The 23,704-nt window shown below is 45.0% G+C and overlaps 1 protein-coding gene across 3 annotated transcripts in view; it reads left to right on the top strand.

The window, feature by feature from the left end:
* PPP2R5C (protein phosphatase 2 regulatory subunit B'gamma) overlaps nucleotides 1-23,704 on the top strand; it is a 70,466-nt gene that overhangs the window by 21,291 nt on the left and 25,471 nt on the right. For 2 of the 3 annotated variants that reach the window (XM_073638400.1, XM_073638402.1), the window contains exons 4-7: nucleotides 17,140-17,339; nucleotides 17,934-18,044; nucleotides 18,372-18,464; nucleotides 18,552-18,682. In XM_073638400.1, coding sequence (XP_073494501.1) covers nucleotides 17,140-17,339; nucleotides 17,934-18,044; nucleotides 18,372-18,464; nucleotides 18,552-18,682 — 535 coding nt within the window. Of the gene's footprint in view, nucleotides 1-567; nucleotides 775-17,139; nucleotides 17,340-17,933; nucleotides 18,045-18,371; nucleotides 18,465-18,551; nucleotides 18,683-23,704 lie in introns of those variants that run through there. The other variant, XM_073638401.1, reaches the window with a different exon arrangement.

Genomic DNA, 23,704 nt, shown 5'->3' with positions numbered 1-23,704 from the left:
TCTGGCTGCGGTACTGGCGCCGGGTAGCGGGTACGCTCTGGCTGCGGTACTGGCGCTGGGTAGCGGGTACGGTCTGGCTGCGGTACTGGTACCAGGATACTTTGTTGCACAGGACTATTTTTTTGCCTTCCTTTGTGACCAGAGCTCCCATTCCTTATTGTGCAGCCGTCCATCCTCGCTCCTTCCCGTCCCTTTAACCCTTCCTCCTATCGCTCAGCTTTGGGGACAGATGAGGAGGGGGCTCTCGCCTTGGTCCCTCCTCCTCTTCTGTGGTTTGTTGTGTTCCTGGTGAGTTTCCAGCACCTCTGACCTCTACTCCCCCAGTGTCATAGATTCAGAAAAAAAAAAAGTTCCACTTGAATGGAGGTGGAGCTTGTCCCTGGCCCTTCCTCTCTATCCGGTGACGGCCAATCAGATTCTCCTTTCTATTTGTAGTTTTTCAGTGTCATTTTCAGTGTCTGGGCTCGGCCAATCAGCCGCCTCCTGTTTGGTGACATCACCGGCTCCAGCCCTGCTCCCTCCAGCTGCAGACCTGCCCGCTTCCTTTCTCTCATTTTTTTTTTTCTTTCTTTTTTTTTTTTTTTTTTTTTTTTTTTAATAACTAAAATGGAGTCGGGATCCCTGCCTTAAGGAGAACGCGGCTGCTTTTTTTTATCCTCCTCTCCGGTGGGTTTTCTTTGATGCTGACATGTAACGAGCCTGCGAGCAGGATGGTGGTAGACGCAGCGAATTCCAATGGCCCCTTCCAGCCAGCAGCTCTGCTCTATATCCGTGGTGAGTTGCATTTTTTCCTTTCTCCCCTGATACAATAGTGAAGGCTTCATTAATAAGTAGCTATTGTGGAAGAGAAGCAGGAAGTGCTCCACCGGCTTAACCCTCCAGCTCCCAGGCTGGGCGCAGAGAGCCGGATCCCGCCAGCTCAAATTTAACCCTCTTAGTGCTGCCTTTTACTGCTTTCTTCTGTATTTTTTCTTCCCCTCCCCCTTCTTCCTCCTTTTCTCTGAGCTCTGCTGCTTATGAGAAAGGATGTGAAATCACCATCCAGGGGAAGATGGTGGGAGGCAGGGGGCCGCCGAGCCTGGAAACGCAGACAGGAGACGTCCACACCAATGTCACATCACGCTCCTCTCCCCCCATGTTTGGTGGTGGAAGCTGTGATCGCATGAATTAAACATTAATCACGGGACTCTGCCATTTCTATGATCCCCGCTCGTTTCTATATTTGGACTCCTTACGGTGGGACATCTTTGATCCGTGATGATGCACCTTTCTTTTTTGTGAACACATTTGCACATACTGTACCTAGACTTCTGTATATTGCATTGTGCATAGCGACATAAAGGAGTTAATTTTTTTTAAAAATTTTTGTCTGTAAAATTTTATATTTTTAGGCCTATTGCAGGTGCGCGGGTACACAAGCGCTGCAACATATACCATAGCAACGTACGCCCTACTCGTAAAATCCAATATCAAAACAAGTGCACCATTTAGCAGCTGTCTGTCTGCTGAGCAGCATGATGGGACTTGTAGTCTGGGGTGACACGTATTGATGCTGATATATCTTATCAGGGGTCCTAATATTGGTGGAATATTCCTGATTATTGGACAGATTGAAATTATTTCCGGGTGTTGAGGTTTCCTCATCGATTGACGTTCCGGATGCTGAGTTGTCATACTGGTTTTATGGTTTTGGGATTCCAGGATCGTGAGATGGTCGGGGATCCGGTGTGATTGTGTCATTGGTTGGCTCTATTACTTTGTGATCTACTTTTTTTGGGGGAGGGGGATGGATTCTTGGAATTTCTTTACCTATAAGATGCTCGTCGGGGATGAATAATATAGAGGACCCCCACCAATGTGTATGGTGGGCTTTCTGACGCTCCCCCAACAGAAGATGTCAGGACAGAGCAGAGGCATTAATAACAAGGATCGAACAGGGCGTCCAGTGCAGGTGATGAGCGGCTGACCGAGTTGCCTTACTCCCCTCTCCCCATTTAACGTTCAAGCCCGTAGGCCGAGCCTGGTCTGCACGCTTATGGCGGGTCGGGAAAGTTGGCACCAGCCGCTATGTAAGGTGTACAGCGCTTTTTATTCCACTCCCTAGAAGGACACCATAGCCAAATCTAAGTACTAAGGGTCCTGCACATGCCTCACGGATCTGCTTTTTTTTTTGTTTCCTGTACTTTTCAGTTTCTTAAATTATTGGTTGGTTTCAATTCCATCTTTTAGTTCTCTACTTGTTGTCAATAAATAGGAAAATATTTACAGGCTGAAAAGCGATAACTGTGATGTTCCACAACCTGTCAATTTTTTTTTTTTTCTAAGTTATGATCAGTGGGTACTCAGGTGCGCAGACCCCTCCGATCGGTGAAATTAAGGATTGACTGCTCTTGGTTGGCAGGGTTTGCTTCTCCTGGTGGGGTTATTAGACTCCTAGACTTTGAGCCCATATGCCGCTCTTAAACAATTTTATTCTTTAATGTTTGCTGTCTAGGTTACTGGCCACTGCTGCAGTTTAGCATGCGCAGCGCCTACAAGCTCTTTTTAATAGGTCCTAGAAGCGCACGGTGTGTCCCTGCACTCTTCCCATGTTGCTGCAGGATCGGAGAGCGCACGGTTCAGACCAGTGATGCAGTCTTGCTGATGGTCAGAGCTGTCAATCTTCAGGAGCAAACAGGACGCTGGGAGGCAGCAGAAGTAGTAGTGTGCTACCAAAGTTGAAACTTTAGAAAAAACTTTTTAAATCGAGATATTAGTCCAGTTGTTACCAATGTTATCCATGATATCCATCTGTCTCCTGACTTCATAGTCTGTTAAATTTTACCTTTAACAATGATATCAGCCAAAGTATAAAGCCTGGTTTTGTTTTCAGCCCTTTTAGTGTAAGCAAGGGTGGTCATGGCAAGCACAGATGTCAAAACACTTAATATTTTAGATGATGTCCCCTGATGAAGCCAGAAACTGTGAAACACATGTACATAAGTCTGAAGATAAAGGGGATTTCCTTCTTTGTTTACTTCCTAGTTGTGATCATGTGACCATTGAAGCCTATCACTGGCCTAAGTGATTATGTTTAAGTGGGTGGAACACAGTGATATGAACAGACACCGGTGGGGAGTTCTATGCCGACGGAGCGACAGAGACACTTACTGCCTCTATCCAAATAGATGATGATCCCAGAAAACCCGTTTAACATAGACCTGGTCTAATGGGTTATGATGTTACTGAGTAACGAAAGAAACGCACTTTGCAGTGCGGTCAAGTATATCTTAGAAATATATTTATTACATTTTAAAAAGCAAAGGTGATGAACCACAAAACACAGGAATTATTAAAAACAATGGGGTGGAGGGGCACCAATGGAGAGGGTGCAATAAATAACACAAGATATGATATATAATTACATAAGACATCCATCAGTATAAGCTGCTGAATAATATTTATATGGATAAAGTCCAAACTTTATTAAAGTGTAAGTGCCTAACAATATAATAAAGTACAAATGTATGATAATGTATAATGCCAAGTGGCTGATGCCTATAAGGCAAATCATGAATTCAAGTAAATCAATCAGGTGAGATATAGACCAATAAAATGCCAGAAAATATATCTAATGCACAGAAACCACGATTAGATTTGGAAACTAATATGTAAATCACTCTGCCTGCGAACTCTACAGGGGATCAGGTAAAGCAACAAAAATGTCCATGTCTATAGTAGCCAACCACTACTTGCGTACGCTATGGATACCAGCACCCTACTCAATGGCGCACACCCCGACGCGCGTTTCGGCACAGATGCCTTCTTCAGGGGGTTCTCATGTTGCGTAAGCGGTGCATTTTTTTCAGAATTTCTGTAATTCAGAGTTTGAAGTCTTACAACAATTTCAGAAAACCACAGCAGAAGCTCGCACTGCAGGTGCAACGTGTGAACTCTACCCTAGGGCTCCTGTAGATCAGCAGATGCAATACCAAATCCTTCCTCCATCTGACGCCATCTGCTCCAGTGAGGACCCTCCACCATGCAGCAGTGTGAACATTGTAGAAGTCCTATTACCCTATTATTGTTTATTATATCAGCCAGTGGTGGCCATGAGACGTCCGTTAGTCCTTTTAGTTCATGGTGTTGTACAGATACTTGTAGATTGGCTGCGAGTCAGTTTGGTGACAGGTTCACTTTAAAAAGGATTACATGACTGAAACGAGTGAGTCTGTGACCAATCGAAAAGAGCCGCTGATGGAGGCTAATCGGTAATCATACTCTTTCAGATCATCAGCCTTAAAGCGATCGGGTCCGATGTGCGAAACTTCGTTCCATCCGTCACGGCAGCGAAAACTAACTCTTTATTTGGATTATTTCCTCACTATAAATTAAGATGCCTCCCACACCCCGGTGGGCTTTGAAGTCTCAGAAAGTTATAGTGCCCAATTATAAAGATTTCCAAAGTCCAAAAAAGTATTTTTTTTTTGTTCCCCTTCCAATTGTGTTATTAAAGGGGACGACATTTTTTTCATGAGTCTATTACAAGTGGGTGCCTTTTGGTCTCCATGGGATCAAATTATGTCATGGGGAAGGTTTTCCTGCATTATACTGGGGTTCAGCAATTCGGGTGCCCCCTTTCTCCAAGTGCAAAGACGTGTGCCATCACCAGATTTAGTGCCAGCTGCCGGTGTGCAGATTCGGGTGGCACTGGATGCGTACAGAACACAGTCAGCTCGGTCTGATAATCCACAAGTGTCCCGCTGCTCCCCCATCCCCCTTTTATCTATGAACTGCAGATATTTCACATTTCGTCTCCATGTTCAGGCTTGACTCAGTGACTTGATTGACGTGCCGCCGCATTCACTGTAGGGGCGGGAGGCTGCCGCTGCTTTTATTGCTGCAAGTAGATTCTTGTTACCTTTTTTTTTTCTTTTGTGCAGCCAAGAGATTTTTCTATTTTAGACCTTTTCTGTCGGCGGTCAAACAAGAAATACGAGGAATTGCGACCATTAAACACCCAGGTTTCCGTCTATGGGCTGTTGCATCATTCTTTATTTTTGCTGCACTTATGACTGTGTGCTATTTCTCTCTGTTATCAGTCCTCTCAGTTTGGGGAGAGCTGTACATCCCCTATAGGAGATGGAAACCATATTAACTGACAGGGTCAGATTGACAGCTCATAGACTCGTTTTACTCTTAAAGGGGTTGTTTATCTTTAATATGAACCCCCAAATGTCTAAAATATGTTTATCCTGTCTTTGGGCCCCTAAGTAGATGGAGAGCAGAGGTCTCTGAAGCCCCATTTTGCAGTACGTGTTGACCGCGGACCCCTGTTCACCATTAGGGATGTGTCATAAATGACTTAAAATGAACCAGGACTTCTCTGCCTTAATAAATACTTGTATCCCGCATGAAATTGAAGTTCTGGAGCACTTTTGCTTAGAATGTCTTGTGGTGTTCCCCTGTTAACCCTCCTGGAAATGTGTGAATAAGGTATCATTCCACTTGTGAGGGTGGGGTGTATAACTAATTGGACAATATTGGCATGTATAAGGACACCCAGTAGTTAATATTTTCAGAAATTTCCAGGTGGAATAACAGAGGAAGAAAAAATATTAAGATAAGATGCTAATCTCAAAAGGGGTTTGATTACAACCACACCTCACTATAATTGTGGCGGTTGGTTTTCTTTATCCCAGACAGGCGGATTGCGTTCTCACCGCGAACAGAGTGGCCGCCACCCCCCCCACCCCGGTCACCATCTTTTAGGAGATTAAATACATTTCTTGATATTCCAGCATTGGCTCCTCCTGGGGTCGGGTAGTTGATGCTTGCATGCCGCGTCCCCCCATGTTGTGTGGCCGCTCTTCTATTTCCAGCCCTGAGCAGCGCTTGTTGGTGCGTCCTCGTCATTTAGCACCTTTCCAGTTCCAGCGCTTGCAGCCATCAATGGTTTCCAGGCAACGATGACGAAGGCTGTAATCGAGTTTGACTGTGCATTGTGTGTTATTTGCTGGGATAAACTCCCGGTGGTTCTCCTGCCCCCACCGCTCGTCTTCTGCTTGGTGCACAGGGCGATGGCGAAACTCGGCATCAGGGCTCATTAGCAATCAGGAAAAGGGCAGGAGAAGCTGCTGCCAGGCAAGGGATGCCAACCAGATGCTGCCAACACTGCTGCTCCAGGGAGACCCGCACCCGCTCTCCAGGGAGACCCGCACCCGCTTCCTCTCACCTGCAAGACAGACAATTTGTATTATTTAAATGTCAACTTTGCTGCTAATTTTTTCTGTCCAAAGTTTTGCAACGTTCCAATATACTTTGCTTCTCGACTCCTCGCGGTTTCCAAGATCTCGGCTTACATGCACTCTAAAGTTTCCATGCAAAGGCTAAAAAGCTTTATTATATGGCTGATAGTTCTCTGGGAGTTTGTTGCAGATGTATCTTGATAGTTGTGCTACAACCCATCACTGACTATCAGAGCAGGAATTTTTGTTGCTGATGTGTTTTTTAGGGGTTGGAGCCTAAAATAACATTAAGTGTGTGAGTGCCAGGGAGAGGATGGGGGGGGGGGGGGTGATGTGGCCCTAATTAGAATAGAGGGTGGTCCTGCATGTCCTATGGCACTGACTGAGGTATGAGTGCTATACTCAACTACACTATATGGAGAAAAGTATGTGCCCCCACTGTCTCCCGTAGCTTTTCTGACCTCCAATTCTACATGCATGGATGTTAATCTGCAGATATAACGGCTCCTGCTCTTCTGGGAAGGATTCTTATAAGATTTTTGTCCCCTCATCTAGAAGAGCATTTGTGAGGTCAGACCCTGATGTTCGTGGTCCGGACTCACAATCTCCAGTGTTGGATGGGGCTGAGGTCCGGGATCTGTGCGGCCGCTCATGTTCTCCTCCGTGTCTATATGGACCTTGTGCACTGGGCACAGTCATGGGGAACAGAAAAGGGTGAACCCCAAACTGTTTCCACAAAGCTTAAGCTACAGTTGTCCACAATGTCTTGTGCTGATGATTAATATTTTCCATCACTGTAGCGAAGAGGCCGAGGCTGCCCCCTGCTAACAGTCCATAGCGTCATCCTCCTCCACCATCTGTACAGCGGGCACAATGCAGTCAGGGGTTAACATCCTCCTGGAATCACCAAACCCAGACTCCTCCATCATAGAAGTGATCCGTCACTGCACAGGATACCTCTCCTCCAGAGTCCAGTGGTGGCGGCTTTATACCACTCCATCCGACACTCTGCATTGTGCTTGGTGATGTAAGGCTGCATGCAGCTGCTCAGCCATGAAGCTCCTGGCGGGGGCGCAGTGTTTGTGCTGATACCAGAGTAGGTCTGGATTCTGTAGTTATGGGGTCAGTTGAGCGTTGCCGATGTTTCTGCCCCCCGCTCTGTAACGTTACGGAGTCTCCACTTCGTGGCTGAGTTGCTGCGGTTCCTTCCACTTCTCAGTAATATCACTCACAGGTGATGGGGAAAGATTCAGGAGGAAGAAATGTCATGGACGGACTTGTTACCCCAGTGGCTCCTATTAAAGGACCGGGCTGGTATCTGTGAGCTCTGCATCACCGGCCGCTCTGTCACATGTTAGTAAAGGCGGATGGCATGTGGTGGACCAGAGTTTATACACCGGGGTGGGGGACGAAAGGCCGGAGATTATGCATTAGGGAGTGGGGGGCGAAGGACCAGAGGTTCTACACAGGGGGTCTGGAGGTTAAACATCAGGGTGTGAGGGGGAGATCAGTTCTGTAGACTATAAATGCTTGTCCACTGATCCATCCCAATGGACCCCCTGATCGTGTAATCAGTCACAGCAGTGAGACCACTCGCGATCAGACACTTATTTTGTGCCAGTGACTGATGTTGTTCATGGTCAGTTTTATGCATCCTGCGTATTCTCAGTTTGCTCGGCTTGTGCGCTGTGATAGTATTGGGTCGCTGGAGGTGCACGGCTGTTTGCTGTCTACACTGGGAATAACTCCATTGACATATGCGCCGCTGGACGCAGCCTGACGAACAGGCTTGTGCACATTGAATACACTTGTAGCAGACCCTCAGCAGTGAGCAGCCTCCACCGCACAGTGTACATAAATATAACCATTGCTGATACGAGTGGATCCTCGCTGGATCCACATTTAATTCCATCCATAAAGCCCACAGTCGGGTGCAGTTGACCCTCCTGGCAGCTCACACGGGCTCCTAGCTGCAGTTTGCTCAGCTCCACTTCCGCACATGCTTTCACTGAGGCTTTGTATCCCATAGCAGCCACATCAATGGCCCTCATCTCCTCAGAACTGTCTGTTTGTTTGGCCACAAAAGCAGGAACAGAAAACCATTCTTTTTTCAATTTTCGGGGTATTTTAAGAATATATCTTAAAATTTATATTTGGGTTCATTTAGTCCCATTGCAGCTCTTGCAATTTGACAGAAGCCTGTTGGGACCCTAACAAGCTGATAGAAGCCGTGCATAACCGCTGCTGCCGCTGGACTCGACGATCCAGTGATCAGCCGTGCCGGGAGCAAAGCGTCACTTAGCAGTCCGCACCCCCGCCTGCCTGCTCCGGTGCCCTTTGTCAGGACATTTCATCCGTCCGGTCACCAGACACTGAGGCATCCAATTAGCTGCAGGATCAGGTGATCGATGAACGCCCCATCATTGCCTCCAGTACGGAGACCCCCAGAGTACTCGGGGGTTGGAGTGGCAAGTCCCTTCCTGCAAGTGGTGGTTAAAGGGCTAGGGGTCCTGAGTTTGCATTATACGTCGCATTCCTTCTCTGCATCTTCACCATGTACATGTTGGATGCTGTACTGACTTAGACGCGTCGCCCTTGCCCCCAGCCATGTTGCTCGAGTTCAACTCCCAGGGGCCCAATAGACAAAGTGCATTAGAGACAGTCCTCAGGTGGGGATGCACTTTCTTTTATTTGTCTATTATCCCTTTAAGCTGCGGCACAGAGGCTGCAGACTGGACGCGTTTCTGCACATTGCTGCGTGCACACCTGGCAGATGCGTTGCAATTTTTTTTTATTTCCCCATAGTTTTTATAAAACCTTAGCATGAAATAATCCTAGTCATTGTAGGCGCACCGCCAGAGCGTCATGTTGCTGGATGTGGCAGCCATGGAAACTTGTGACGTGATGACAGGGCAGCGCAGGGAGGACGTAGACTGCGTCTTCCTGACATTCATCCACATACAGATCACTGATGGCCGACATTGCAACCTGCGTATACCAGAATTGAGGGACAGCACAAATGTTGTTCACTACTAAAGAGAAGATGGAAAGGCCCCCTCTCCGGAGAGACTGCGCACACTATCATTAGCGTCCATTATACAGTATGTCATGTGCAGAATAATGAATGCTGCTCCCATCCGGCAGCATGAGAGATCGGAGGTTTTTGCAGCATGGAAAGGCAGCATATACCTGTGATGAACCATCGCTTGGGCGTTTTGAGTATCCTTGATCCATAGCTCTACGGTGTAATGGCCGTTCTTGGGTCATATTCACTTTAATAGAAGCTGAGCTGCAGTACCGGAGAACGACAGCTTTACGGTGTATGGAGCTGTGTCCTCCGGGACCTGTTGTGCGGCATCCTCTTTTACTCTTTTTCCGTGCACAGCGGCGCCCCCCCCCCCACCCCTCTCTCCTGGGCCAGCTGCTTATCACAGATTTGCAGTCTGCTCCATTGTGAGTGAATGATGTTGACTAAAGTTCACTGCATGGCCAAGTGGCTCGGGGGCGCCACCGAGTGAGGATCAATTGTAAAGAGGACGTAGCAGTAAACTGTAACAATCGTTTCCTAAATCAATAGTGAATGCGAATACAATACACTTTGGAATATATCTTATCAGACAAATGTGCCTCTTTCTCCACATATGAGCCACTCCTCCTCCCTCCTGAAATTGTCATCCACTCTGGGGGAAAAAATACTGATTACAGCTGCCTGTTATGCTCTATGAACAGGAAGGAGGAGTGAGAAATCAGGCAGAAAGATGGCACTGAGCTTTCTAACAAGTCTTTTTCTTCACCCCAGAGCTGGATGCACAGCTACACATCTCAGTACTGCTGTACACATTACCCCATGCTGCTGCTACTTCTGAACATGTTGTTGGTATTCATAGAGACAGGAGAGCATGAATCCCTCACGTCTGTGTGCTGCTGTGTATGGGAGACATTCCAAGTAGCTAGTCTTCACCCACTAGCTCAGGATACAAGTCATTTAATGGCCATGTACACACAGGACATGGATTATTCTGAAAATTTATAAGAAAACTACAAGAGGAGAGAGCCTTCGTGCGCATTTACTAGCAGAAGTAATGGGTGATATACAGTGGCGACCAAAAGGTTTTTGCATTTTTTTTAAAGTGTGATTCCTTCTGTCTGGTTGTTGTGATGCCATTTCCCTGGTGATGAATTGAAAGTGCATGAGGTTGTCATCATGCAAGACCTTAATTTTAACCAAAATACTTTTGAATATAGCTATGGTCATTTAATTAACCCCTTAGCGACAGCCATAACGCATTTTTTACAGCGGTCATTAAGGGTAGTTATTACACAGCGCCGTTAAAATGTGTCGCTGTGGAATAAGAGTATGGCGCCGCCCAGTGGCGGCGATTCCTGCCAGTGTCAACTGTGTGTTACAGCGGATACCGTGCAGTATTGGCCCCAGCCAGTCTCTATGCCAATCGGGGCTGATTAACCCCTTAAATACTGCATCAATCGTGACAGGTATTTAAGTGCTTACCAAGGGGGTCTTGCGACTCCCTTAGTAACCATCGGACCCCCGCGATGAGAATCGCGGGTCCCGATGGTACCATGACTTGCACATTGGTATCGGAGCGTCAGGAACGACCCCCTTCTATAAAACTGTCTCATTATTGAGTCCGTTTGGCCAATGCCGTATAAAAAAAACGGCAAAAATTGCGCTTTTTTTCATAATACTCACAAAAAAAGTGAATAAAAAGCAACCAAAAAGTCGTATGCAAAAAAAATTATATAAATGAAGCCAAACCGTCGCGCCAAAAAACAAGCCATAATGTGGCTCATTCGGCAAAAAAATAAAAACGCTACTGCTCTCAGAATGCGATTCAAAATCAAATTCTTGTTTGTAAAATACTGTTTTTTAGTCTGTAAAAATAGCAAAGCATAAAGAATATAAATCTGGTATCGTTGTAATCGTACCGATCCGGTGGACAAATCTGTCTGATCACTTTCGCCACACTGCAAACAGCGCAAAAAATAAAAACAACTGAATTGCTGTTTTTCGTTCATTCTGTGTCTGAAAAATCTGAATAAAAAGCGATCAAAAATTACTATGTGCCTAAAAATGGTGCTAGAAAAATCTGCAATTCGTCCCGCAAAAAATAAGCCATCATACAGCTCTGTTCACCAAAAAATAAAAGTTACAGCTCTCAGAATATGGCAATGAAAATAACCACTTATTAAAAAAAAAAAATTTTTTACTGTGTGATAGCAACAAAGCCTAAAAAAAACCCTATAAATCTGGTATCACTGTAATCGCACCGACCCGAAGAATAAATCCGCCTTATCACTTATACCGCACGGTGAACCGCGCAAAAATAAAAATAAGAACTATTCTGGTACTGCTGTCTATTTCTTCATTCTGCCTCCAAAAAAATCAGAATAAGACTCTGCTCACGTTTATCCTGCGCTCTCTGCTGAGCGCTTACGTTGGGGTTTCCGTGTAAATTCACCAAAACCACAATTCAGACAAAAAAAAAACAGATGGAGTCACTCACTTATGAGGCTAAAGGAGTCCCTTTGGTCTGGTCTCTGTTCACAGATCTGTGTGTGCCTAAAAAGATGAAGACCACCGGAGCAGACGTTAAACGGACTCTAAAGTGCCTCCATCTGCCTCTGTGGTGGGTGGTTCCGTTGAGTTTCGTCTGAATCGCATTTTTGTGGGATTTACATGGAAAACCCGTCATAAGTGCTCAGCATAGACTGGCGATCCAGTCTTATTCTGGAAGCAATCAAAAATTATGTACCCCAAAATGTTACCAATAAAACGCCTAATTTATCCCACACAAAACCTGCCCCCTCTCAGGTTTGTCATCTGTCACTGAGACTATACGGGATTCCATATTACCGATAGTACAAAGACTCTGGAAAAGTGACATGGCTCCCGCCCCCTCAAATAAAATCCAGTGAATTCTGCGCTCCCAAATCCAAATGCCCCCTCCTGAGCCCCACTGTGCCTAAACCGCAGTAAGCTGCCACATGTTTGCCATTATTGTAGCGGGGAGAGCACTTAATTTACGGGATGTGTGTCACCAGGAGAAATGTATGGGGGCACAATGTATGGGCACTTAACTGGCATATTTGGAATTCTCCAGAATAAAGCCTGGCATGGATGTTACATAATAGTCACTGCAGCAGTAGATGAATTAATTGAGATGTTTAATTTCTAAAATGGGATAACTTTTGGGGTTTTTCTGCTGTTCTGGCACCTTAGGGGCTCGTTTGATGTCGCCCACAAACTATTCCGCCAAAATCTATGCTCCAAAAGCCAAATAGTGCTCCTTCCTTCTCAGCCCTGACGTGTGGCCTAACAGTAATTTCTGATTACATATCAGGCATCGTTGCGTTCGGAAGAAATAGCATTACAAATTATGGGTCCATTTTCTTCTATTATCCATTGCAAAACTGATAAATTTGGGGTTAAAACTACATTTTCGTGAAAAAATGAAAATTTTCAGTAGGACTACCTAATGTTATCAAATTCTGTGTAGTATCTGTGGGTTCAAAATGCTCACTATACCCCCACATAAAATCCTTGAGGGTGTAGTTTCCAAAATGGGGTAACTTGTCGGGGTTTTCCACTGTTTAGGCATATCAGGGGCTCTCCAAATGCGACATGACACCCGCAGACCATTCCATCAAAGTCTGCGTTCCAAACGTCACTCCTTCCTTTCCAAGTCCTGCCGTGCACCCAAACAATAGTTTTCCCCTACATATAGGGTATGTCCGTACTCAGGAACAATTGCACAACAAATTTTGGGGTCCATTTTCTCCTGTTACCCTTGTGAAAATGAAAAAATTGGGGCTAAAAGTACATTTTTGTGGAAAAATATTTGATTTCTTAATTTCACGGCTTTACGTTATAAACTTCTGTGAAGCACCTGGCGGTTCAAGGTGCTCACCACACATCTAGATAAGTTCCCTGAGGGGTCTAGTTTCCAAAATGGTGTCACTTGTGGGGGGTTTCCACTGTTTAGGCACATCAGGGGCTCCCCAAATGCAACATGGCGTCCGCTAATTATTCAAGCAAATTTTACATTCAAAAAGTCAAATAGCTCCCTTTCCCTTCTGAACTCTGCCGTGCGCCCAAACAGTGGTTTTTCCCCCATATGGGGTATCCGCTTACTCAGGAGGAATTGCACAACAAATGGTATGGGGCAATTTCTCCTGTTACACTTATGAAAACACAAAACTGGGGGCAACATTTGTGGGAAAAATGTGAAAATTTTATTTTTACGGCTCAATATTATAAACTTCTGTGAAGCACCTGGGGGTTCAAGGTATTCACCACACATCTAGATAAGTACCCTGAAGGGTCTAGTTTCCAAAATGGGGTCACTTGTGGGGGGTTTCCACTGTTTAGGCACATCAGGGGCTCCCCAAACGCGACATGGCGTCCGCTAATTATTCAAGCAAATTTTACATTCAAAAAGTCAAATGGTGCTCCTTCCCTTCCAAGCCCTGCCATGCGCCCAAACTGTGGTTTTCCCACACATATGGGGTTTCGGCGTGCTCAGGAGGAATTGCACAACAAATTTTGTGGTCCATTTTCTCTTGTTACCCTTGTGAAAATAAGAAAAAAAAAAATGGGTCTGAAGTAAACATATTGTGAAAAAAGTTAAATGTTCATGTTTTCCTTCCACATTGCTTCAGTTCCTGTGAAGCACATGAAGGGTTAATAAACTTCTTGAATGTGGTATTGAGCACCTTAAGGGGTGCAGTTTTTAAAATGGTGTCACTTTTGGGTATTTTCTGTCATATAGACCCCTCAAAGTCACTTCAAATTTGATGTGGTCCCTAAAAAAAGGTTTTGTAAATTTTGTTTGAAAAATGAGAAATCGCTGGTCAACTTTTAACCCTTATAACTTCCTAACAAAAAAAAAAATGTTGGTTCCAAAATTGTGCTGATGTAAAGTAGACATGTGGGAAATGTTATTTATTAACTATTTTGTGACATATCTCTCTGATTTAAGGGCATGAAAATTCAAAGTTTGAAAATTGCAAAATTTTCACCAAATTTCCGTTTTTTTCACAAGCAAGCGCAAGTCATATCGAAGAAATTTTACCACGAAAAAAAAAATCTCAGAATCAGTGGGATCGGATGAAGCGTGCCAGAGTTATTACCTCATAAAGTGACTGTGATCAGAATTGTAAAATTTGGCCCGGTTATTAAGGACATAATTGGCTCCGTGCTTAAGGGGTTAAAGAAAACTGCCAAAAGTTTTGCATCTACTATTTATTAATCACAACATAGAGAGTAATTCATTGCTTACAATGCCATAACTTAGTATTTTGTAGCATAACCTCCACTCGGGTATTCAAGACATCTTTAGAGATCTTGCTCCATACAATTTTCAAATCTGCAAACAATTCATCTTTAGTGCTACGGGTACAGGTCCCAACTCGTCGCCCTAACTCATCCCATAGGTGCTCTATAGGGTGTAAATCAGGTGATTGGCTCGGCCATTGCAACAGGCGGACATTTTTCTTTGCTAACCAATTTTTTACTAAATTGAATGTGTGCTTAGGATCATTGTCTTGCTGGAATTTCCATCCCCTACCTACTTTGTTTTTACCATGTGGTAGCATTACATTCTCCAGTATACCCTTGTATATGGTAACATTCTTATTTCCATCAATTCTGTGCCGAGGGCCAATGGCAGATGCAGAAAAGCAGCCCCAAACTATGACCTTGCCACCACCATGTTTCACTGTAGGTGTTTGGTATCTTACATCATTACGTTTTCCAGTTGGGCGGTATATATAGTGCTGCCATCACTACCAAACAGATTGAACTTGGATTCATCCGACCAAAACACCATACACCAACCTGTCTCTTTCCATTGGCTGTGCTCTTTGGCAAACTCAAGTCGGACTTTCCGGTTCTTTGCAGAGATGAAAGGCTTCTTGACTGGAACTCGTGCATTCAACCCTACTGCTCTTAGCCGTCACACCACAGTTTAGCGACTCACTTTGACCCCACATTCTTCCTTCATTTCGTGTGAAATCTGTACAGCACTTTTATGGACATCAGATATTGACTTTTTCTTAATAATGTGATCAACTCTAGAGGAAGTTTTCCGTGGTCGTCCACTTCTAGGTTTGTCCGTTGTTCCATAGCTTTCTTTTACTTTCTTTAACCCCTTAAGCCCCGAAGCATTTTTCGTTTTTGCATTTTCGTTTTTGCTCCCCTTGTTCCCAGAGCCATAGCGTTTTTATTTTTTGGTCAATATGGCCATGTGAGGGCTTATTTTTTGCGGGACGAGTTGTACTTTTCAACGCCATTACTAGTTTTATCATATCCTGTACGGGAAAACGGGAAAAAAATTCCAAGTGCGGTAAAATTGCAAAAAAAGTGCAATACCACAGTTGTTTTTTATTTATTTTTTTACCATGTTCACTGAATGCTAAAACTGTCCTGCCCTTCTTATTCTCCAGGTCATTACGAGTTCATAGACACCAAACATGTATAGGTTCTTTTATATTTAAGTGGTGAAAAAAAATTCCAAAATTTGGTTAAAAAAAAAAAAAAATAGCGCCATTTTCTAAGACCCGTAGCGTCTCTATTTTTCGTGATCTGGGGCTGGTTGATGGCTTATTTTTTGCGTGCCGGGCTGACGTTTTTATTGATAACATTTGGGGTAGATCCGATGTTTTGATCACCCGTTATTGCATTTTATTGCAATTTTGCAGCGACCAAAAAACGTAATTCTGGCGTTTAGAATTTTTTTTCTCGTTAAGCCGTTTACCGATCGGATTAATTCTTTTTTTATATTGATAGATCGGGCGATTCTGAACGCGGCGATACCAAATATGTGTATGTGGCTTTTTTTTATATATATATTTTATTTTGAATGGGGCGAAAGGGGGGTGATTTAAACTTTTATATATATATTTTTTTTTTAATATTTTTAAAAACTTTTTTTTTTTACTTTTTGCATGCTTCTATAGTCTCCATAGGAGACTAGAAGCAGCAACTATCCGATCGCCTCTGCTAGATACAGGGGACGAGCAGGTCCCCTGCATGCAGCAGAAATGGTCCTGTGCTATGAGCGCCGACCACTAGGTGGCGCTCATAGCGACAAGATCATGACAACCACAGGCGTCTGCTGCAGACCCTGGGTTGTCATGCACGCCCATCGGCGACCCGCGATCACGTGACGGGGTCGCCGGTGGGCGGGGCTTATGACGCGCTACCCGGAAGCGCGCGTTAAATGCTGCTGTCGGAGATTGACAGCGGCATTTAACATGTTAACAGCCGCGGGTGGATCGCGATTCCACCCGCGGCTGTTGCGGGCACATGTCCGCTGTAAGAATCAGCTGACATGTGCTCCGTTAAGTGAGGGCTCAGCGCAGCAGCCCTCACTGAACGGGCAGTACGCAAATATGCGTACGAATACGTCCCCGGTAAGTAAGGGGTTAATATACGTGACAGTTGAATTCCATAGCTGCTTCTTTTTGGCTTTTGCCTGACTTCACTCTCAGAATATTAAGCTTCCTGACATCTGGTGATAAATTTGGCTTTGTCTTTGCCATGTTTTAACCTAAAAACACACACACATAAAAAAATAATTTAGGCAAAATTCGACTACTCATCACAAAATATACAAAACATTTGGTCCTGCAAATTTTGAAAACTATCACATAAAGGGATAAAACAATGTCAAACAAAATGTTCTTCCTTATAGTTGACAACCATTTGCTTCCAGTTTACTAAAATCACCAGAAAAAATGACATCACAACAACCAGACTAAAGTAATCGCACTTTTTTTTTTATTTTATTTTTTATTTAAAAAAGGCAAACGTTTGATCGCCCCTGTATAAGACTAATCTCATGGCACCATTTTTACCCTTTGCATTAAATCTTTATCTTTCCGTTTGCAGATGTACCCCCAGCCGAGCAGGAAAAGCTGTTCGTCCAGAAGCTGCGGCAATGCTGCGTCCTCTTCGATTTTGTCTCGGACCCACTGAGTGACCTGAAATGGAAGGAAGTGAAGAGAGCGGCGCTGAGCGAGATGGTGGAATACATCACCCACAATCGCAACGTCATCACAGAACCCATCTACCCTGAGGTCGTTCACATGGTGAGCCCTCCAGAGAGTGACCAGGCCAGGTAGCCATACAACACCGAAAGCCTCTCCTGTGACATCAACCTGTGACATCAACCTGTGACTTGCTGTCAGTGAATGGGAATGTTCCATCAAAACTCTTTCCATTCACTGACCGCAAGTCAAAAGAGCAGCTGTTACCGTTAAATTACAATCTATCAGCACCATGTTATAGAGCAGGGTGAGCTGAGCAAATTGATATTTTATGTAAAAAGATACAGTATAACTTTTTGCTTAGGAGTCCAGTGGGTGGAACTAATCACTGATGGACTCTGGATGCCAGTCCCCGCCCACCGGACTCCTGAGCAAGGATTGACTTATTGCTCTGCATGCATGCTCATATAGGGATGTCTATGTCACTGATTAGGACCGCCCACAGGACTCCTAAGCTATTTTTTTTTTGTCTTCTGATGTCCCAACCTGAATAATATCAGGCCTTTACACACAACGCCTGGCATTAAGCCACAGTAACCAGTGCGAAAGTCTTGAAGAGATATGACTTGGTTTCAGAGGCCATAGATATTCTCTGACTTAGTAACTCATCCTTGTGTTTCTTTTTATTTTTCCAAGTTTGCAGTGAACATGTTCCGGACATTACCTCCGTCCTCCAATCCGACGGGAGCAGAGTTTGACCCAGAGGAAGACGAGCCAACTTTGGAGGCCGCATGGCCTCACTTGCAGGTATTGGCCTCTTATCTCTGTCCCAGGCTTGTGAGCTCAGTTTATAAGTGGGTGCGGAAAATAAAAGGGCTGATAACTGAGAACAATAAATTATATTCAAACCCAGACGGGGCATATTCCAGAGATAAATACTCCCAAAAAACTACAGCCTCCGGACCCACGAATACTCAGCAGATGCCAGTGATATGACACCGGTGCCTCTGATGAGACTTCCTATTTGAATGTCTCAATCCTGGAGGATTTGCCTTTATTAAGAGTTTCTGTGTACAAAAAGTTTTATTTCACTTCATTAATAACTTCCCTTCCACCCTCCCCCATTTCTTTCAGCTTGTGTATGAATTTTTCTTGAGATTCCTGGAATCTCCCGACTTCCAACCCAACGTAGCAAAGAAATACATTGATCAGAAGTTTGTTCTTCAGGTTTGGAATTTTTTTTTTGCTATTTTGAGACTGCAAAGTTGTTTATTTTTGTTGTTGTCTGACTTAGTATTTTTTTTAATTCCCTAGTTATTGGAGCTCTTTGACAGTGAAGACCCCAGAGAGAGGGATTTCCTGAAGACGACACTCCACCGAATCTATGGGAAGTTCTTAGGTCTCCGGGCTTACATCAGGAAACAGATCAATAATATATTTTATAGGTAGGTGTGGAAGGCAGTGTGGGATGTCAGAACCTTTACTGGGTGCCGCGGTGGAGAATATGCACCATATTCCTGATCACTACGTTTTCAGGATAATGTCTCATAGCCCAACCATGGGAATAGCATCCAGTGTAATGTCTCCGGGAAGCGAGGCCGGAGAAAGCTCTAATGGAATATAGTCTTTCCTTCGGGAGATAAAAAAGAAAAAAAAAAACAAAGGGGTGGGTCCACCTCCAATTTTTAATTTTATTTAAATTGCAGGTATTTGGGGCTAAATATTATTTTTGCAATTTGTTTAATTTAAATATTTTGCACTGTTTTAGATTTTACAGGCTTTGTTTTCTTGCACATTCACTGGATGTTGTCTGTGCTCATTAATCATCTGAGAGGAGCTCAGAAAAAGATGGATAAAAGCACCAGAATGGGTGAACGCGAAGGCTATAAGAAGCCAAATGGGGCACTATTTTTAATGAAATCAAAATTGCAAAAATGATTGTTTAGCCCCAAATACATGCACTTAAAAAAACAAAAATATACATAGAATTCCCCAAAAAATTATTGGAGCACATAATTTGCACATCGGGCCTGTGTTAATGAGAGATTTAAAGTTGAAATCTTTACTGATAGTAAGTAGTGTCGTTTGGAAAGAAAAAGGTGCATCAATAGTGATTGGAAACCTAGGGTTGGATTTAAGATCCCCCCCAAAAAAATCAACGTAAAAAAAATAAAATCCCAGGTGTATCTGATTTGTATGAATTTCATAATGGCAACTCATAATGTGTCTCAGTCGTGTGCCCCCCCGACGTCTGGCCATGGTCCTGATGAGGCGGCGGTCCTGGATAGTCTGTGGTGCTGCTTGGTGGTGTCTGATGCACCGATACATCCTGTCCCTGAGGTTCTCAGTCGGATTCAGGTCTGAGGGACGTGAAGACCGGTCACAAGGATCAATACCTTTGTCATCAGGAACTTCCTATACACTCTGACCCCATGAGGCTGGCATTGTCTGTAGCAGGAGGAGCCCAGGGCCTCCACACCAGAGGAAGGTCTGAAAGTGGCACCCATGCCAGTCCAGGTATTGCTGAGTATCATTTGGAGGTTTGTGTTATCCTCGAAGGATATGAGGATATGCCTCCTGAGACCATCCCTGAACCACCGCCAAACTGTCATGCCAGAGCATTATGTTCCAAACTTTTACATCACAGTTGAGCGCTAGGTCACACCTAGCAGGTGACTGTAGAAAACAAGGCGCCAATGCAGACCTGCCAATACTGAAGTTCTCTGCTGAATGCCAATGAGTCTGCATAGCGCTGGGCTTTGTGCACAGATCCCACTTGAAGACTTCAGGCCCCTGTGTCCCTCTCCTTGAGTCTGTTTTTTACAGTTTGCCCACAAACCGGTAGCTGCTGGAGGTTGTTTTGTAGGGCTCTGGCAGTCGTTGTTTCGTGTTTCTCCTCGCACAAAGGATCAGATACTGGTCCTGCAGTTGGGCTGATGTTTTTCCTGCGGCTCTGTCCGGCGCTGCTCCAGTGTCTGGGTGTCTCCTCTGAACTCTTGAGACTTTAGTGGGAGATTTCAAGCCTAATATGGAGGAGCTGGACTCCCTGTGGAAGCTGAATGGGCGCCGGGCATCTCCTCATGGTACCTGTAGTGACAAGAACACAAAGCAAGGTTAGAGAAGAATCGGGAAGGAGAGGACTTTCTACGTCCACTACCGAGACGATCCCATTTGGACATTCTCCATTGCTCCTGTTGTCACTCAAGTCTGCTGACATTGATCCACAATGGCTTCTGCTTCCTGACTGATCTGATGGATGTTCCTGAAGTGTCAGTGCCTTGGCTTTACACGGGGATGTGCCCTCCATTCCTGAGCAGTCTATATTGTAAGGTTTTCTTTATTTCCCCTCCGTATAGTCTCCTGGTACAGAATGTTCTTGGTTCCGAGGTCTTTGTTTCTTAATTGAAGGATCTGGTCATAAGTATTGTTCTTTTCTCCGCGTGCTGGAAGTAATAAATGCACTTCACTGCTCGTTCCCCTGGTATCACGCGAGCTGCCGCTTTGTGATTGTGACGTCAATAATTCATACTTTCAAGCCTGTCGTTTTTTGATCCATGTTTCGTGGTAAATGTTCTTTGCTGCCTGTAGCTTTTCCCGACTCCTGGAACGGGTGACCTTTCTGTAAAAATGACCATCTGACCGCTGCCTTTTCCGTGCAGCGGGGACCGGTCAGCTTGGCTTTACCATAAGTCTGTGCCCAAATGTGTTGGGTTTACTGTGGCACACATGGACTTCAGGGCATTAGACGAATGTTGCAATTCCCAGACCATTCACCGTGCACTGATACGGCTATCGGATCTGTCTGTGCAAACATGACGGCACATCCGGTGACCCCACCAGCGTCTGTCACCCCTGACTCCGTTCTGAAGCCAGAAGTGCCACAAAGGACACGCGTAAGAATTTAGACAATATTCCCTTACCCCCTTGCCCAATATAGAAGTCTGGACAGTCATTTAATTGTGTCAATGTAATGACACCATGATTAAGGCATCTTGCTGAAACGCGTTGTTTTTTGTATCTTTGGATATTCTTTGTGGACCAGTGCATACAGATTTTAATATTTTTACAATAAAGATGGATTTTTAACTGTGTGTCATCGCTGGAGAATAGTGATGAGCGAGCATGCTCGCCACTGCTCGGTACTCGCCCGAGCATCTCCGTACTTGAGATGCTCAGAGCTCGCAGAGTACTTGCGCGATGCTTGGGCGGGAGCTCGGGTCCCCGTCCTGCATGTTTGGCCCTATTTAGAGCACCAATCATGCAGGGATTGTCTGCAACTCACTGTAATGCCACAGCCATGATGGTTGTGGCATTACAGTGATTGCCCAAATCGATGGGAACAGTGCTCACAGTGAAACATGAAAAGCCGGCAATTCATCAGCGGCATACACCGGTATCCGACCATATAGAACAGAAAGAATAAAGCATCACACATAGATTAGATAGAAACATGTCAGTCACATATATAATAAGTACAGTGATAGTGTTGGTTACTGTACTTGTCATTTAGTGTTAAAATAAAGGATTTATTAAAAAAAAAATTGGCGTGTGGTTCCCCGTAATTTTAGTCTCTAGCGGAGGTTAAGCAGACGGCTGGGGCAGATGTTTGAAGCCTGGGAAGGGGGTAATACCCACGGAGCTTCCCAGGCTACTAATATCAGCCCCCAGCTGAATACCTAGCCTTTACTAGCTATTAAAATGGGGGACCCCAAAAAAAAAATGACTTGGGGTCCCCCCTATTTTAATAGCTAGCAAAGGCTAGGCAGACAGCTGGGGGCTGATATTAATAGCCCAGGAAGGGTGCCATGAATATTGGCCCCCTCCCAGGCTAGAAACACCAGCCGTCAGCCGCCCCAGAAATGGCGCATCCATAGGATGTGCCAATTCTGGCACTTAGCCTCGCTCTTTCCACTGCCCTGTAGCGGTGGCAGTGTCGTAATAAGGTTGGGGTTGATGTCAGCTTATAATGCCAGCTGACATCAAGCCCAGGTTAGTAATGGAGAGGCATCTATAAGACACCCCATTACTAACCTCATAGTGAAAGTTAAAAAAAAAACCACAAACACCCAGAATAAAGTCCTTTAATTGAAATAAACACACAATTCTTTCATGTTCTAAATTAAACTCTACTTACCGTCACGCCCATTCCAGCTGAAGCCAACGATCTCCTGCAATAAAAATAAAATAATAAACCAACCTCATCCTTACCTTTCCATGGTTCCCAGGACAGCTTCAGCTCTGCTACATCGAGATGACAGGCTGGATCGCAGCAGAATGCTGCCATCCAGCTTGCCATTCCGCAGACACTGAGAAGCCTCTCAGTGAAGCTCCTCACTGTCTCGCTGTGACGGCATCCAGATGAGCCGAGTTCATGTCCAATGAACTCAGCTCACCTCATGCACGTCACTGACAGCGTGGGAGAATTCTCCTGCGCATGCGGTGAGCGCAGGAGAATTCTCCCATGCTGGGATGGCATTGAGACGGCAGCTGAGTGCTGCCATCCAGCATGCCATCCTTCATTGACACTGCAGAGCGCAGGCATGCTTGCGCTCTGCAGTGTCTCTGAAGGATGACAAGCTGGATGGCAGCGCTGAGCTGCAATCCAGCCTGTCATCTGAATGCCATCCCAGCGTGGGAGAATTCTCCTGCGCTCACCGCATGCGCAGGAGAATTCTCCCATGCTGTCAGTGACATGCATGAGGTGAGCTTAGTTCATTGGACATGAACTCTGCTCATCTGGATGCCGTCACAGCCAGACACTGAGGAGCTTCACTGAGAAGCTTCTCAGTGTCTGCGGCATGGCAAGCTGGATGGCAGCGTTCTGCTGCGCTCCAGCCTGTCATCTCGATGTAGCAGAGCTGAAGCGGTCCTGGGAACCAAGGAAAGGTAAGGATGAGTTTGGTTTATTATTTTACTTTTATTGCAGAAGACATTGGCCTCAGCTGGAATGGGCGTGACTGTAAGTAGAGTTTAATTTAGAATATTAAAGGAATATGTATTTATTTCAATTAAAAAACTTTATTCTGGGTGTTGTGTTTTTTTTTAAATATTTTACTAGAAATTCATGGCGGTCATGTCTAATACTGGCGTGACCCCATGAATTTCGGGTTTAGGGCCAGCTGATAATACCAAGCTGGCCCTAACCCCTTTATTACCCAGTGAGCTACTGCACCAGGGCCCTGGATGAATTGGGTACAGCACCAGAAGATGGCGCTTCTATGAACGCGCCATTTTCCGGGGTGGCTGCGGACTGCAATTTGCAGCGGGGGGGGGGGCCCAGAAAGCTTGGGCCTCCCTGCGCTGCGGATTCCAGCCCCCAGCTGCCTAGATGTACCTGGCTGGACACAAAAATAGGGCGAAGCCACACGTATTTTTTTTTTTTTTAACTATTTCATGAAATTCATGAAATAAAAAAAAGGGCTTCCCTATATTGTTGTGTCCGGCCAGGTACAAATAGGCAGCTGGTG

The sequence above is a fragment of the Phyllobates terribilis genome, unplaced genomic scaffold (assembly GCF_046119375.1).
Source record: "Phyllobates terribilis strain yellow unplaced genomic scaffold, ASM4611937v1 Scaffold_7__3_contigs__length_470593459, whole genome shotgun sequence".
In the NCBI taxonomy this organism is placed as follows: domain Eukaryota; kingdom Metazoa; phylum Chordata; class Amphibia; order Anura; family Dendrobatidae; genus Phyllobates; species Phyllobates terribilis.
This window is presented reverse-complemented; position numbering and strand designations above follow the sequence as displayed.